Source organism: Pygoscelis adeliae, unplaced genomic scaffold (assembly GCF_000699105.1).
Source record: "Pygoscelis adeliae isolate BGI_AS28 unplaced genomic scaffold, ASM69910v1 Scaffold264, whole genome shotgun sequence".
Taxonomy (NCBI): domain Eukaryota; kingdom Metazoa; phylum Chordata; class Aves; order Sphenisciformes; family Spheniscidae; genus Pygoscelis; species Pygoscelis adeliae.
Genome location: NW_008824672.1, coordinates 357,734 through 375,844, shown reverse-complemented (window position 1 = coordinate 375,844; position 18,111 = coordinate 357,734). Strand labels below are relative to the sequence as shown.

Below are 18,111 nucleotides of genomic sequence, written 5' to 3'. Positions count from 1 at the left end.
CAGTGCATAGTGCAACAAGGTCTTTACCCTGATGGTGACCCCTGGACAGCCACAGAGAAATAAATAGCAGCCATGAAAAATTGCTTATAAAACAGCCACTACAAATGACAAAAACTTACATGTCCAGGCAGAAAAATCAGTAAGTTCATATCATCATGAACACCTGGCCAGATTTAAAAGTTTTTCGGTAGCTACCACCCAGGCATCTAAATACCTTTACAAGTCTTAACCACAGTCTACAGCAGAACCTACAGCTAGTACACAAATTACAGAATAAGAAAAACACCACAGAAGAGGGAGAAAAGCACATGGGCAACGTGCTCTTTCTCAAAATCACACCACAGAAGAATGACAGTCTTGATGTCTATTTTTTAGGCCTGCACCAGATGCTCTTGCCGTTTTCAGTATGATGCACTGTTTACAATTTTGGCTGATTTTTATGACATTCAAGTGTGGCATATTCTAGAGGGGGTTTTATATCCTTTGTCTCTGCTTATAAGCACCCAGACCCATTGTTCAGCATTTTTAGAACTATGCCAAGTTCATAGCAATTTTTCATAGGAAAAGAAGCCACTCTCTCCTCTCAAAAATCTCTCTGATACTTTACCATGCTCAGACATAATCTGATTCCATGAATGTTAGCATCCACTTTTATTTTGCCTTTCATCCAACAAAAAATAGCTACCAGCTACACAAAACCCTTTGTACGTTGCATGGGAGAGCTCTGTTTTGATGGCTGTGCTTCCTCCTTGTTGTGGTGTCATCTGTTGCATGAGATCAATTCAGTTTCATGGTAAAGCGCTGCAGTCAAAAGGGCATAATGAAGTATATTATAACCCACTACAGACAGGAAAGCACACGCCTTCTCTCCTTTTCCACTCAGTGCACTGGCTACAGTTCCCTTTGTGTGACTCATCTCTCACAAAAGAGACCAGAAGATATGGCTGCTGTATTTTTTTAAGCTTTAGTAACTCTCGTGATATGAATCAACAAGACCTTCAACTGACTCACCATTCCTTCCTTCCTTCCAAGCAGCTAAGCGGTTATTGGAAGAGGGCTGGCTGGATAGGAGGCAACGTCATCTATCTGAAATGGTATTTATTGCCTTAGAAGTAAAGCAAGTAGGTATTTTTTCAAGCCCTGCTCTAACCATCTGAAGTTTGACCTTAAACAAGTCCTTTCACATATGTTTGCTTTGGTTCCCTGTTTATGCAGGACTGATAATGTTATTTTTCATTCTTGATGTCCATGGCTGAAAATTGCTACATCAACTAAAATATAATCATAGAAATATGAGAGTTGTTTCCAAGTGCTTATCTACAAGACAGCTGGGGTGCAATTAGCATAACTGAAGTAATTAATAAGCAATGATAATAAATAATTATCTTCTTAGGGCATATTTGGCCTTTGCATGATCTTTCATGAGAAAATTTGGTACTTTCATTTAAATGCAATATTTTTTATCCTCCAAAGCAATCTAATCTACTGTGTAGGAAGACTGGTATTTCTGTTTGATTGGTTGGTTGATAGTTGAGTTTATTTTAAAGTGAAATGAAAATAACTGATTCTTAGTTAATACCGAAATCAAATCCCTCCTTGTCTTTGTCCTTGCACAGATGCTTACTCATGATGAGGAAGGTGTTGTATTCAGTTCTGATTTCCCTTCATATTGAGCTCCAGTATAGTTACGCCTTTCCAAAATACTGTGAATTACATGTGTAAGTGGTTGTCTGCCAGTAGAAAGAGAATTGGTGTCCGTCCACAAGGTGAGAGAAGCCAGGACCATTTTCTTTTTACTACCTTGCACCTGGAGAGCATTTAGCTAGTTGCAGGTAGCCTGTGTGCTTTGGAAAATGTCGAGACCTGGGTTTCCAGCAGTTAAAAGTTCCCCCTCAGCTGCAGTCAGACAGCAGGTTGGACCACCCTAGGAAAACTCGAGGAAGGATTGTAAGTCTGCACTGTTCTCTACTCCAGCTGCTGCTCCAAAGGAGTAATCTAATCTTGTGCGTGCATGGAAACACAATGGCTCACTGACATAATCACTCTTTACCAGGAGCAAGCTGTAACCGAGAAGTCCTGCAAATATATGCAACTTCTTAATCTTTTGAGAGCAGACTATGGTAGTGAATACCCCAGTTTTAATACTAGTATCATTGAAACAGTGCAGCTGTAAATGTGCACTTGAGGAAATTAAACCACACAGTAATACCCCAGTCTATTATTCCTCTAAATACTGAAAAACAGAAAGGGGGGAGGGGGGCGGGGATAATGTTGCTAGCTGAACTCATGTAAAACAGCAGTAAGGAAGCACTGAAATACACCCGCAAATGCTTCAGAATATGTAGATAGGGATGGATATTGGTGCAAGTGGCATGTGCACAACAAAATTAAGCTTGATGCTGCAGACTAGCCAACAGACTAGCTGAATAATGACCTGTAATTTTTTATTTCTTTATATATTTACTTGTAACAAACTGCAATTTCTTTGACTTTCCTAATGCAATCCAAGAGGACTAATCATGCATTGGAGAAAAATGGAAAATGTAGGACTTTGTGATTTACTTTTTGGAACTGAATTATGCAGGAAACAACAATAATGCACACTTTTAGCTGCCAGAAATATAGATCACACTAGCAAAATCTTATTTAGTAGACACTATTAGAATCCCCTAGCCATATGAATGCAGGGAAAAGCCATCCTGGTGCCATGCTCCAGAAACACACATTTACTGTGAGTGATATGCTGCTGGTAATTAAAATACTTTTTAATTTCTTCCTTCTACTTGCTACTGTTACTGTAGTCTTATCTAGCACGAGCTTCAGCAAACCAGCTCACTGTTATGTTCCAATTCCATCCATAGAGGCACGTATTCAGCATTAGAGGTTAAGCAAGGGAAACAGAGACAACAAATGGATGATCATCAGCAAACTAATAGTCCTACAGTCCATCAGCATTCTTCTTCACTGAAGTTGATATAAAAAATTACAGGGGGCTTCAACTAAATCCCCACACAGAGCTGTCACCCTCACCTTGAAAAAGTGTTTCCTGACGTTCAGAGGGAACCTCCTGTGTTTCAGTTTGTGCCCATTGCCTTTGGTCCTGTCATTGGGCACCACTGAAAAAAGCCTGTGTCCATCTTCTTTATACCCTCCCTTCAGGTATTTATATACGTTGATGAGATGCTTCCTGAGCCTTCTCTTCTCCAGGCTGAGCAGTCCCAGCCTTTCCTCATATGTGAGGTGCTCCAGTCCCTTAAACATCTTTATGGCCCTTCGCTGGACTCTCTCCAGTATGTCCATGTCTCCCTTGTACTGGGGAGCCCAGAACTGGACACAGTACTCCAGGTGTGGCATCACCAGTGCTGAGTAGAGGGGAAGGATCACCTCCCTCGACCTGCTGGCAACAATTCTACTAGTGCAGCCCAGGATACCATTTGCATTCTTTGCCACCAGAGCACATTGCTGGCTCATGTTCAACTTGGTGTCCACCAGGACCCCCAGGGCCTTTTCTGCAAAGCTACTTTCCAGCCGGGTGACCCCCAGCATGTACTGGTGCATTGGATTTTTCTGTGCCAGGTGCAGGACTTTGCACTTCCCCTTGCTGAACTTTGTGAGGTTCCCGTCAATCCATTTCTCCAGCCTGCCGAGGTCCCTCTGGATGGCAGCATGGACATCCCAGTTTTGTGACATCTGTGAGCCTGCTGAGGGTACACTCTGCCCTGTCATCGTCTAAATCATTAATAAAGATTTGAAGAGGATTGGAGCCAAGATTGACCCCAGGGATACACCACTAGTTACTACCTTTCTTACCTTCCAGCTTCCATCTACCTTCTCTTCACTTGCCTTTTCCACAATTTTTTCTGTCATCCTTTCTCCCCAGTATTTCCCAGTGCTCTGGGAATCCCAGACTATGGGAGTCCTAGAATTTCCCAGGACTATGCTGCAATGTAGTACAGTACTTCTGAGTCAACTGGTATATATTGAATATCTAAGATTAAAACCACAGGTGAGGACAATGAATTTCAAGGGCTTAGCATGGAGACAATAGTCAAAGATTATTATAGTACAGGGAGTCTAATCCAACACAGGCAATGAAGGAACAAGAAAACAGCTAGCTATTCAGTCAGGCAGCCAGATATATGAAAATGTATTTGAACAGTCATAAAATTAAATTATGAAAGAAGGATTTTAACATATGTAATTCACTTTAATCCAAAGATGCTTGTTTCCTGTAAACAGAAAGCTAGGACTTAGACTTATTATTTGTCCAGTTGTTGAACTTACTGGTCCAGTTGGAAATCTTACTAGAAAGAAGATGCGAAAGTATAATGGAAGAAGGACAATAATGTATTAAAGTTCACGTCTTTTAAATATACAGCAAAACAATTTATTTGTGTGCAGTCTTGTCTTACAATGTGACAATATAGCCATATGCATAAGAAAACAGCAGCTCTTGCTGAATCAGGACAATGTCTCTCAGTAGATCTAATTCCCTGTCCATTCGCAAAGAAATGTCACTGCAAGTTTGCAGCTACCAGATGTAGATACTGCACACAGCAGAGACTGAATCAAATGCCTTCAGGCTGCAGACTCAGTGGTGGAGAAAATGAGGATCAAAAATATGAGAAGGATAGGCGCTTCAGAGGATGCTCTTTTCTGCATTTGACAAAGCCTTTTTCTTTATTTTTCATTCTGATTTGGTTTTTTTGAACTGCAGGATAAAAACATTATATAAAACCACACTGAAAAGGTCACAAGAAGCTTCAGAAATTCTGAAGAGTTCTGTATTCCTGATGAATTCACAGAGAAATTTAATAAATCCTGTTCACCATTAATTAGTTTCTTTAATCTTTGCAAAAAAACACCCTTGGATTTCTATTTGTATCTTTTCTAAATATTATGGTAACATTTCTTCCAAATCTTTAATGGTTAAAGCCATTCAGTTATACACATTTTCGTTCCTTTACCTTTCATTGAGAAGTTAATTTCTCTTCTCCTTTCTATACATGTTTCTAAACTTCCTACTACTGAAGGTAAAATGTCTTAAAAAATATTTTCTCCAGGCAGCAAGAATTTCACTGAGCAGAAATCAGTAATACTGTTACAGAATGTCTGAAATTACTCATATTTAAAAACTAACTTTATAGCTAGATCATCAAAATGTTAATGCTAATAGCAGTCACTGTACTTCCTTTTTCACAGGGAAGTAATATTTTATCAATATATATGGTAATCTCTCTTCCCACATATCTCAAGTCCCTGAATATCAAGGCAGGGACTGGGGGAAGAAAGTCCCTCCAATCGGAACCCAACTCAGGTTCCAGACCACATGAGGAACCTGAACATACCTAAGTCCATGGGACCTGACAAGATGCACCCCAGGGTCCTGAAAGAATTGGCTGATGTAGTTGCCAAGCCATTCTCCATCATATTTGAAATGTCACGGCACTCAGGTGAAGTCCTGTTGTAGTTTAACCTCAGCCGGCAACTAAGCACCACACAGCTGCCCGCTCACTCTCCCCCAGTGGGATGGGGGGGAGAATTGGAAGGGTAAAAGTGAGAAAACTCGTGGGTTAAGATAAGACAGTTTAATAGGTAAAGCAAAAGCTGCGCACACAAGCAAAGCAAAACAAGGAATTCATTCACCACTTCCCATCGGCAGGCAGGTGTTCAGCCATCCCCAGGAAAGCAGGGCTCCATCATGCATAACGGTTACTTGGGAAGACAAACACCATCACTCCAAACGTCTCCCCCCCTTCCTTCTTCTTCCCCCAGCTTTATATGCTGAGCATGACGTCACATGGTATGGAATACCCCTTTGGCCAGTTTGGGTCAGCTGTCCTGGCTGTGCCCCCTCCCAGCTTCTTGTGCCCCTCCAGCCTTCTCAGTCGGCAGAGCATGGGAAGCTGTAAAGTCCTTGACTAGTGTAAACACTACCTAGCAACAACTAAACCATCGGTGCATTATCAACATTGTTCTCACCCTAAATCCAAAACACAGCACTGTACCAGCTACTAGGAAGGAAATTAACTCTATCCCTGCCGAAACCAGGACAAGTCCCCAGTGACTGGAAAAAGGGAGAAACATCACACTCATTTCTAAAAAGGGTAGAAAGGAGGACCCTGGGAACTACCGACCAGTCAGCCTCATCTCTCTGCCTGGTAAAATCATAGAACAGATCCTCCTGGAAGCTATGTCAAGGCATATGCATGACAGGGAGGTGATTAGAGACAGTCAGCATGGCTTCACCAAGGGAAAATTGTGCCTGACTAGTCTAGCGGCCTTCTACGATGGAGCAACTGCAGCAGTGGACAAGGGAAGAACTACTGATGTCACCTGTACTTCCGTAAGGCCTTTGATATGGTCCTTCACAACATTCTTGTCGCTAAATTGGAGAGATAGGGGTTTGATGGATGGACTGTTAGATGGATGAGGAACCGGCTGGATGGCTGCGTCAAAAGAGTTACAGTCAATGGTTCAATGTCCAAGTGGAAACCAGTAACGAGTGGTGTCCCTCAAGGGTCTCTACTGGGACCAATACTATTTAATATCTTCATCAGTGACATAGACAGTGGGATTGAGTGCGCCCTCAGCAGCCTTGCAGGACACCAAGCTGAGTGGTACAGTTGATAGCTTGAGGGAAGGGATGCCATCCAGAGGGACCTTGACAGGCTTGAGGAGTGGGCCTGTGTGAACCTTATGAAGTTCAACAAGGCCAAGTGCAAGGTCCTGCCACCTGGTTGTGGGCAATTCCCAACATCAATACAGACTGGAGGATGAATGGAAAGCAGCCCTGCAGAGGAGGACTTGGGGATACTGGTGGATGAAAAACTGGACATGAGCCAGCAATGTGCACTCGCAGCCAAGAAGGCCAATCGTATCCTGGGCTGCATCAAAAGAAGCGTGGCCAGCAGGTCGAGGGAGGTGATTCTGCGCCTCTACTCTGCTCTTGTGGGACCCCACCTGGAGTACTGCATCCAGCTCTGGGGTCCCCAGCACAAGAAGACATGGATCTGTTAGAGCGGGTCCAGAGGAGGGCACAAAAATGGTCAGAGGGCTGGAACACTTCTCCTATGAAGAAAGGCTGAGAGAGTTGGGATTGTTCAGCCTGGAGAAGAGAAGGCTTTGGGGAGACCTTATTGGTGCCTTTCAGTATATAAAAAGGGCTTATAAGAAAGACAGAGAAAGACTTTTATGAACCCTTGTAGCAACAGAACAAGGGGGCAAGGGGCAATGTTTTGAAACTGAAAGAGAGTAGATTTAGATTGGTTACAAGGAAGAAATTCTTTACGATGAGGGTGGTAAGACACTGGACCAGGTTGCCCAGAGTTGTTGATGCCCCATCATTGCCAGTGTTCAAGGTCGGGTTGGACGGGGCTCTGAGCAATTTAATCTAGTGAAAGATGTCCCTGCCCATGGCAGGGGGGTTGGACTAGATGATCTTTAAAGGTCCTTTCCAACCCAAACCGTGCTATGATTCTCTGATTTTGTGATTGTCCAGTGGATTGTTTACTCCATACAGAATATCAGCTTGTTCTAAAGACTCAGAAAGATGCTGAGCCTCACTTGTTATTATATCCTGGGGATGGCTTTATACCATAAGAAGTGGGTGTTAAATGATGTTAAATCAAAGTGATATCTTTACTCACCCTTTTTTCCTTCTTGACACTTACATAAATGACTGCATAAGATCCAAGAGAGTATAAAGTTGCATGATTTTTTTTTATTTGACTTGTTAACCTAGAGGCAAATGTAGAGTGTGTCTAGTCTGTACAATGAACCCCCATGTCAGAGAGATACCTGAGGTAATTCTAAGAAAGATAGCATGTCTGTATAAATCAACACTCAGCTATGCTGGGTTTGATCCTAGGTGCAGTATAGCCTCTCATTAGAACTAATTACTCTTGGCACAGCATCATGCCGATGCAGCTGTGCAGCTTCCAGAGTTAGTTCATTTGGCACTTAGCTCAGGGATCACTGCAGTCTTGGGCATAGATGTGCACTGTCATTTGGTCAAATGAGTGAAGCTTTCGCTCATTAGTTCAAATGACCGTTTCGTTTGGGAATTAGATAAATGATGAAATCTTCCAGATGCTTAGTCCAATTATTGTAAATATGGTCATGATTTTTGACAACTACCTGATTATTAGCAGACAGCCAAGCTACGCAGTAATTCCTGCATTGCAGTCAAGCAATTTGGATCAACAATTTCTCTCTGAGATGTTGGTTTGGTGGCTTTAATTTTTAGTTGTGTCCCTTGAGAAGTGGCCTCCTCAAAGCAGGTCCTGTGTTCCAATATGTCACTTCAGGGTAGCATCTGTAGCCCTTTCCACATATTTTCAGCAGCCAGGAACAAGCTGTCAATGCTGTTTCAATGTCAGCATTGGCATGGCCATCTCTCACCCCTGTGCAAATTAGGGCAGCAGGGCAGGTGATTTAGAGATGACTTTGTAAAACTATCTTTAAACTCAGCTGTCTGAGTATAAGTGGGAAAGGTGGACAAGGTGATAGTTGCTTTCAAATCCTGGAAAGCTCTCTTTTCTATCCAGAGTCTACTAAAGTCAATGGGAAGGATTCCAGTGACTACAGATATGAGACCTGATCTTGACCCTGGTGATGGATTCCATATAAAGATACATAAACCACTAGCTCTAGATCAGTTTAACATCTCTATCTGTTGATTAAGTTTTCATTCATTTTCAATTATTTCACTGAATTCTGTCTACTGGTTTAGTCAGTGAGCCCTTTGTCAAAGGTGTATGTATAAACATTGTCCAAGAAGTTTGGCAGATGTTGCCCTTACAGAGATAGAATATTTTCAAGCTGTTGTTTTCATGGAACAAGCAAGCAAAGTGGAGGGTGGAAATATCTGTCTGGCAGGTTTTAGTCTACAGTTTATAGCTTACTGTTGTATCCTGTTTTACAGCCAGGCAAGTGAGCTCTGATTCTAGCTATAACAAGGCATTTATGTGCTAAGAATGGGATTTCAAAAGGATCCTAAAGAAGTTAGATACTATTCCCTTTGATGTAAGTCAACTAAAACATCAGTGAGTCCCATTGAAGGGTATAAAAATACATCAGGGGAGGTAAGAAAAACAAAGTACAAGGGAGGAGATGAAAGTATGTGTTTCAGAGAAAGGATAATGGGAGAGAAGGAGAGAAATAGAGAGACAGGCATACAAAGCTGACTGTGAGGAGGGTTGTAATCCCTCCTCCTTTTTTTTCACATCTGATGTGTCTTGAGAACCTCCACCTACTGCTTAGCATCTTGTGAGCACCCACCCATCTGTCAGCGTCTCTTTCTTTGCTGGCAGCCTCATTATAGCTAGACATCCTAGCCTGCAATTTATCACAAGGATCAAACTGGGAAAATAGGAAAAAAAGAGATTTGAAACACAAAGGCTTCTAGGAAAATGGGAGACCTAGCTGTTCATAGATCTTGAATGCCAGAGAAGCCTATCAGTTCATTTAGCCTGACCTTCTGCATAGCAAAAGACATAGAAGTACGTGCTACTTCCCATGCAGTTGAGCCTCAGAACTTGTGTTTAACTAAAGCATATCTACCACAAAGCCTTGAAAGGAAGGACCCAAGGAACACAGAATCCCACAGACAATGCAGTCATAGAATAATAGAATCATAGAATACCAGGTTGGAAAGGACCTCAAGGATCATCTGGTCCAACCTTTCTTAGCAAAAGCACGGCCTAGACAAGATGGCCCAGCACCCTGTCCAGCTGAATCTTAAAAGTGTCCAATGTTGGGGAATCCACCACTTCACTGGGGAGATTATTCCAACGGCTCATTGTTCTCATTGTGAAAAATTTTCCTCTTGTGTCCAATTGGAATCTCCCTAGGAGTAACTTGTGCCCATTACCGCTCGTCTTCTCCATGTGACTCCTTGTAAAAAGGGAGTCTCCATCTTCTTTGGAGCCACCCTTTAAATACTGGAACGTGGTGATAAGGTCTCCCCTAAGCCTTCTTTTCTCAAGGCTGAACAAACCCAGTTGTCTCAGCCTTTTCTCATATGGCAGGCTTCCCAGTCCTTTGATCATCTTTGTGGCCCTTCTCGGGCCCCTCTCCAGCCTGTCCATATCTTTTTTGTATAGCGGGGACCAAAACCAAACACAGTATTCCAGGTGTGGCCTGGCAAGCGCTGAGTAGAGTGGGATAATGACTTCTTTATCTCTGCTGGTGATGCCCTTGTTGATGCAACCCAGCATCCTGTTGGCTTTCTTTGCTGCAGTAGCACACTGTTCACTCATATTGAGCTTGTTGTCCACCAGGACCCCCAGATCCCTTTCCACAGGGATGCTCCCCAGCCGGGTAGATCCCAGACTGTGCTGCACTCCTGGATTGTGTTTTCCCAGGTGCAAGACATTACATTTGTCTCTGTGGAACTTCATAAGGTTCTTGTTAGCCCACTCTTCCAGCCTATCCAGGTCTTCCTGCAGAGTGCCTCAGTCATGTCCCTTCCTTTTTATGGGCAAATGCCTCATAGATTTAAGATGAGGAAATGGGATCTGAATACAGCTAAAGAACAAGAACACAGAACAAAGAGCGAGAAGGGCACTTTGTTTGCCAAAGTTGCACTTCTATGTTCTGAACAGATGGCTTACAATGACCTGAGACCTTAGAAAATTGAATCGATGAAAGAAACGTGCTCAGATTTAATTATACGTAATTGCACAAGGCACAGAAAGGGTAAAACTAAGCCACAAGTCTCAGTTTATTGAGTGAATATGTATGCCAGGAGCACATAAAAAATTCACCCTTGTTCAATTTTATGAAGTTTCCATCACAAAACCTTGTACTGACTGAATAAACTAAACCCCATATTTATTTTCTTTTTTTATTTCATAATTAAGCAATTTCAGACATTTGTTCAATGTCTAATCCTCATTCTCATTTCTTAGAACAACTGGCTTGAGTTTTATGGTATTTGGTAGAATAGAAAATAAAATGATCGTTAGGAAAACTCACTTCATGAGCTACAAAGTGACCGACAAGTAGAAAACTCTGGGACCTATGCAGCTCATTTTCTACATGTTTCTGAAAAAATCCTTGCTCTGGTTCAGTTCGTCACTGTGAATAGATAGTCACATGTGCACATGTATGTTAGATATCTTTTAATCATCCCCTTTAAAAGTTTAACAGAATAACACCACTGTCATGTCAACCAAGGATGTATTTGAGTCAAAGATGCCACATCATGGAAGGGTTGTGTAGACATAGAGAGACTGAAAAGAAAACCATGCTTAGGAAAAAAACCTAAATAATTGCTACTCTTCTCATAACTTGTTACGCTGAACTTCTGAACAAATTTGATGTTGTACTGGGTCTCGCTGAGACGGAGTTAACTTTCTCCACAGCATCCCGTATGGTGTTGTGTTTTGGATTTGTGTCTAAAACAGTGTTTTGGCTATTGCTGAGCAGTGCTTGCACAGCATCAAAGCTTTCTCTCTTTCCCATTTCTTCCCCAGTCAGTAGGCTGAGGGTAGCAAAGAAGTTGGAAAGGGACACAGCCAGGACAGTTGACCATTAGCCAAAGGGATACTCCATACTGTACAACACCATGGTCAGCAGTAAAGCTGGGGTAGAGGAAAAAGAAGGAGCAGGGGCAGCACAGTGTACCCAAAGCCCCATCCAACCTGATCTTGAACACTTCATTCCCCCAGTCCCTGCCTTGAGATTCAGGGACTCAAAAGATGTGGGAAGAGCAATTGCCAGTGAAAACTGAGACAAAAAAGTTGTTGAGTACCTCAGCCTTCTCCATGTCAGTTGTCACCAGATCCCCTGTCTCATTTATTGGCGGGTACAACTTCTTTTGTCTTCCTTTTCTGATTAACATGCCTGTTATCAGATGTTCATCCATTTCTGTTAAGGTACAAGTACCAATGATTTTACCTAGAGATGCCCCTGGTTGGAGAATATACTTTATCTGTAGACTCAAAAATTCATTCCAATGGAAAGTGAGAATGAAGAGTCAGAACCAGCAATATAACTTGCATGTGAGACATGCTGTCATGGAGCCTCTGCCCATCTGCAAAGCTCTTCTCATTGACATACTGCATGTTTTTTCAGTCCATCAGTCTAGCAAATAAGTTTCCTCCCCTTTGGTTTATGAGTCATGTTTTTAGGTTGCTTGGGGATGGATCAGCACAGTCCATAGATGCTGTAGTGCCTTCTCTAACTTTCAGCATGTCAGCAAGTACATGCACTGAAAATGGCCTTTGATGAGAAGATTTTTCTGTAATGCTTTTCCTTCCTAACTATAAGATTAAATATAAAAATACAATATGAATTTATACAAATGGTACACTTACTTTTATGTCAGAGTGAATAATTTTCTCCAGTAAGTACAAATTTCATTATAAGTCTTTCAGGCTGTGATACAGATTTCAGTTTAAAGCCATGCATAAAGCTAGACTATGCAGGCACAGAACTTCTACTTGAAATATCTCTATTTGCCAATTCTCTACACTTTCTCTTTCTCTTTTAAAGGAAGAATAATCTTCCTTTAAAAAATTAGAGATGCTTCAATCCAGAAGACCAAGAGCTTGCAAACAAAGAAGCATTCTTGCAGAGGTTTTCAAAATCCTGGATGGGGTTGTACTCAAGGTACCCACAAGCAATATCAGCAGTGCCATCAGTTGCCTCAGAATAAGACGAAAAGTCTGCTAAGGGGTTCTCATTTTACAGCCTTATAGACAGACTGCTTTTGGGAAGCAATTCAAGCCTGACAGTGAAGAGATCCAAGGCAGTTCTTCAAAAGAATATTAAAGGAGAATTACACACACACACCCTTAAAAATAGACTTGAACACAACATACAATTTAAGTACTGGAGAGATTTTACTCTAATTCCTAATTTCCCTGAGTTTATTGGCAGAACTGCTGAAGTTATAAGACGTAATAACATTAAAATGAAACATCTTTATTTCTTTAATGGCAAGCTTTGGCTCGTACAGATTTTCTGTCTTGTAAAGTGCAAAAGGCCAAACAGACTAAATTCATGGCTTATGAAAGGCAGTTCATTCAAGAAATGAAATTATTTTATTCAGCAGAGAACAGAGAGTACAACAGCAATAAAATATGATTTTAATTTTTTTCCTTTAGAAATAGCCAATTTTGCAGGAAAAAATCAAAGGTGTCAATTATGTAATAAATTTGGTTTGAAAGAACATTCTCTGTAAAAATCCTATCCTTCCAGTTTTAATAAAAATGCATTTAATTATGTCTGACATAACCTTGTGAAAATCTATTAGGCCATGTACAAAAATATTTCCCAGTATTTATCAGTATTGTTAGTGATAATGATCATGGAGTGGTGCTTCTACCACAATTTAATAGCCTTGCTGAGTAAGATTTTTATAAGACTGTTTCATTAATTCAACCAAACAAGAAACCACAGCTGTACTGGAACACTGACCATAATTGGGCACCCGAGATTTTTCAGAAGAATTAAAAGGTTGTTGAGGCTTTTTTATTTTATATGTAAGAAAAACAAATTAAATGGAACTCTTGGTTGTCTTTACTTCTGTCTGGTATCCTTTTTTATGAATGCTATCATTGATTAATCTGTTTTCTGGTAACCCTTTTGTCTGATGTTTTGCCACCATAATACAATTTACAGCTCCAAATTATATAAACTAAATATCAGTAGGAAAGTCAAAACTATATTTCTTCATTCCAAAATGATCTATATATTATTAATCACACTCCCTGTTTAATAATAAGTATCAGCCATACAGTTTGCTAAGGATGACCTGGTGGAATGTCTAGTAGAGCCTAATGGACATTTGTAAAATTTCTAAACATGTTTTGAATCATCCACTATATATAGGGCACTGTAGTACTTGCTACATTCTTTTTCAGCCATAAAATCTCACATAGGTCATTACCACTGCATTATTAGTTCATTGTAAAAGTTAATTGCCCCTCAAAAGAAAAAAGAAGTAGACTTCTTCTGCATCACTTTTTTATCAAAATACATATTTCCCTAAAAAAACCTATGGAAACTAGAAAGCTGCAGAAATAAAAAATTCGTGTCATTGTTTCAGAGTCTGTTGATGTTCTCTTCTAAAAGCTGGTGAACAGGTTTTTCCAATATTACTGAAATTATTAGTGGAAATAAAAAATCTTCTTCAAGGATATAATTTATTCTGGTTAAATTTTACAAGCCAAACCGATTTGATTTCCATCACATGCTATAGAAACTTTTCACAATGGCTTCCTTGGAAATACTTTAACTCCTACTCAAGTTAGAAGGAACTGAACGTGCTTATAAATTCTGAAGGTGTCTGAGCAGTACATATTTCTGGTAAATATGACTCTTCTATTTAGGAAGTATAAGTGAATTTGTTTACAACATAAGATGGGTTCCCTTTTGCTTGGTGTTTCAGCTGCTACGGAGGTTTCCTTTTCATTCGATGTTGGAAATGGGCCCGTGGAAATCATCGTTAGATCTCCCAACCAGCTCAATGATGACCAATGGCATCGGGTCAATGCTGAGAGGAATGTCAAACAGGCCAGCCTGCAGGTAGACCAGTTACCCCTGGAGGTCCGGAAAGCACCAACAGAAGGACACACACGACTGGAATTGTACAGCCAGCTCTATGTTGGTAAGGTGCAGAACGTGTAACAGGGCTTTGCTCTCACATGCTGAACGCTCTTTGCCTCGTGTCTTGCCAGCAGCAGTTAGTTTTATGTGGGAAGTTGCACTACTGAAGCACTTGCATGACAGCACAGGGGAGGAGGGGATGGGAATTAAAAGAAAAAAAGAAAAGACAAGCATGTCCATAATTACAGAAGTAAGAAGATCAACTAAGAGAAAAATATTCTGTGCTGGCAACCTGTAATTTTTGTCTTTCTCCACCTGCAGCTCCTGGCTGAAAGTGCCTCTAGCAGGCAGTAGTGCCAAACTCCTTTTTTGCCAAGTGTCTCTCTCAAGCACACACACATTCACCACGGAAGTGAAAAATGCTGCATAGGTCTTGCCAGGACTGCATGTGCCTGCAGTGCCCATCCTAGCACTTTCAGCCTCTTTAGGTTTGATCATTGCCCACGCTTTTGCGTTCATGGCTCTCGCTGCAGTCTTTTCCCTTTAGTCCCACGGGCTGTTTGCCCATTCAGTGTAGGAAAGAATCGCACAGTGTTACACAAATGCATTCCCTGGAAACAAGTTAGTCCAGCTGCTTTCTGGAGCTGCTGGTCTCCACTACATTTTGGGCATGCTATTCCGGCAGCACTTGTATTTCTCTGACTGTTAGCCCCAGGGCTGCGAAGTGCAGACATGCCAAGTGCCATTAGCTGGAATCAGAACTGCATGAAACGTTGAGCAAAGAAGCACTTTCCTACCTCTCTAGATAGCTGCTAACAGGAGAAGAGGGAAGGGGGAAGGAAAAAAAGACATGATCTCATTTTTTTCCCATGTTAGTCAGGGTTCAACAGCAGAAATTAATTAAAATGATGTTTAAAGCTTTCACTGCCCTAGTAAACAGCACAGTGTCACTGCAAACTGTGTATAATGTGTCACCAGATGTGCAGTCATTATTTACAAGCTCAGATTCTCCTTTACTGCTAACTGTGATCCCAATAAAAGGCAGTTTCAAAATAAGCTGAAATGTGAAGTTTGTTTAAAAGAGGAAGCCTTAACCTTTTAAAATAAATACCAAGCCTTTTGCTGAAAACAGGAAGAGATGGATTTTTTTCCAGCCTGAGTTCTTGGGGAATTGTTAATAATGATGATTTTTATTGGTAGTTTTGAACTAACTGTATCCCCAGCAATGTTTTGAAATACCTAGTACCAAGTATCTACCAATAGTATCTAGTACTATTGCCAAAAACTGAATGTCCAAATCTGTACCAGATTTTCTTTCTTTCTGAATCATATCCATTTCATATAACTTGGTGATTGGAGCACACATCTCAAAGAACAGATTTAAATCTTTACCCAGAGTCAGACAGAGAATTGATTTGAGTTGGAGTGTCCCAAGTGAACACCCTGAACATCGGGGCCTGGAGAGTAATACCAAACAAGAATTGTTTTGCTGCCTCCTGTTCCACTTTCTGTAGAATAAATATCTATTCCTTGGGCCAGCGAGAGAGCCTGAGGGGTGATGACTTCATGTCCTAGGGGCTAGGACAGTCACCAAGAGGGGAAAGAAGGGAATTAGAGGTATTAGGGTTTTTTTCATCACTGCAGTGTATATGAGTTTCTGTAGAATGGAACCACACCAGAACGCCCTCTGCCCTGTGCACTCGGCAGAGACCGAGCATTGCCTCCTCTTACTCCAAATTATCCAGTTACCAGCTGTTGATTTGAAGCAGCCCTCTCTCTTTGGTTTGTATTTAGTCCTCTTCCCCACTCAGGTAAATATCAGCTTCTGTGCTCTGTGGTGATGAGCGTTCAGATCTCCTCAGGGACTCTTCAGCACCTGCGGCACTGCAGTAATCAAAGAGATGAGAGGATGAGGAGAAGGGATGACAGCCACTCATTGTTATTTGCTGCATTTTTTAGGTTTTTTTTGTTTCTAATCCAGCCCCAGATAAGACTTTCCTAGCTGAAATCACATTTTTCAGCAAGTGTTTACTAGGGGGAAAAAAGGAACGGTTCTTACTGACTGCTAAGAAAAACCATCTCAACCCAGATTTTCAAATGTAGCTCTTCAATGTTACATCCCTATACTCAGGCAGCTAAACTATATACTCAATGTTGCTTGGAAATTAACATCTATATTTCCTATTGCAACTGAGAGTGGGGATTTAAATATTTTCCTTCTTTCCCCATTGTGGCTTTGGAAAATGTAACACTGCATAACAAATTATGGCATTATTATTAGCATCCATCATCACTGATCGTATGGAGAGTAAGGCTATACCTTAGCAATCAAGCCAAGCCCATTTCTTCCACTATTATCTCTAAAAATCCTGATGTTGAAATGAAATGAAGTCTTACAGTGGAGGGCTAGAATCTCTAATGTCTAATCAGTGTAAAGCAAACACACCTACTATTTATGCTTATTTATGGTATGGTATCAAAAGGTTAGGTTTCATTGATTTCATTGTCATTAGGACAAGGCGATTCCTTGCCTTTACAAAGAAATTACTTATTTCCAGCTGTTGTCACAAGCTTAGCAAGATATTTCATGTAAAGCAATAACAATAAAATCTGTTCAGTGTTGTCTCACAGTTTTACATTCCCTCTCAGGTGCTGCGGGAGGCCAGCGAGGCTTCCTAGGTTGCATTCGTTCATTAAGGATGAATGGGGTGACACTGGACCTGGAAGAGAGAGCAAAAGTCACTCCAGGGGTGAAGCCTGGCTGCTCTGGCCATTGCACGAGCTATGGGATGTACTGCGCAAATGGTGGTAAATGTGTTGAGAAATACAACGGCTACTCCTGTGACTGCTCCAAAACTGCCTATGATGGACCATTTTGCATTAAAGGTAAATGCTTTAGTGTGGGAGGCAGAGTAAGGGTAGAACTATCTGCCTGAGAAGAAACACAATAGAATCAATGCTTCAGCTTTTATTAATTAAACAAGTAAATCCTGTTTAATACTTCTTACAAACAAGTCAAATTATACACCCAGGATTGAAATGTGATGATTTACAACCACGTCTCTCATTAGTACTAATATATGTTACCTATTTAAATCAAATAACACAACAACAAAATGCATCAGGAATACCTTGTAGTCATAGCAGGTCTGGCAGACTGTATTCCACAGTCTTGAGCTGTTGAACAATAAATTCCTACTAGCACAATGTCATGGTTACTTCTTTAGAAAAAACATGGATTTAAACAAAAGCTAACTAGTCTCATTCAGAAACATATTTGGAGATACATAGGTGTGAGCTTTCAGTTGAATATCTTATAAATCGGGAGGCCAGCATTTGGATTAAAAATTTTATCCATCCATAACCAGATCAAGTCTTTTAGTAGCTCAAACTGGGTTAGAAATTGAACTTGCTAGGGTAAGGGAAGGTAGAGAGCTCCCACATCTATGTCAGTCCTTTGGAAATGCCTAAAGTATGTTCTGAATTTTCAAAATCAATGATTGTAAGAGACCGATTTACTATGGACACACATGCCTGCATAAGAAAGACAGA

The 18,111-nt window shown here is 41.0% G+C and overlaps 1 protein-coding gene across 1 annotated transcript in view; it reads left to right on the top strand.

Moving 5' to 3' along the window:
• Positions 1 to 18,111, top strand: part of CNTNAP2 (contactin associated protein-like 2) — a 1,203,666-nt gene that overhangs the window by 1,088,191 nt on the left and 97,364 nt on the right. Inside the window, exons 17-18 of the mRNA XM_009323034.1 lie at positions 14,402 to 14,620; positions 17,209 to 17,445. Coding sequence (XP_009321309.1) covers positions 14,402 to 14,620; positions 17,209 to 17,445 — 456 coding nt within the window. The remainder of the gene's footprint in view (positions 1 to 14,401; positions 14,621 to 17,208; positions 17,446 to 18,111) is intronic.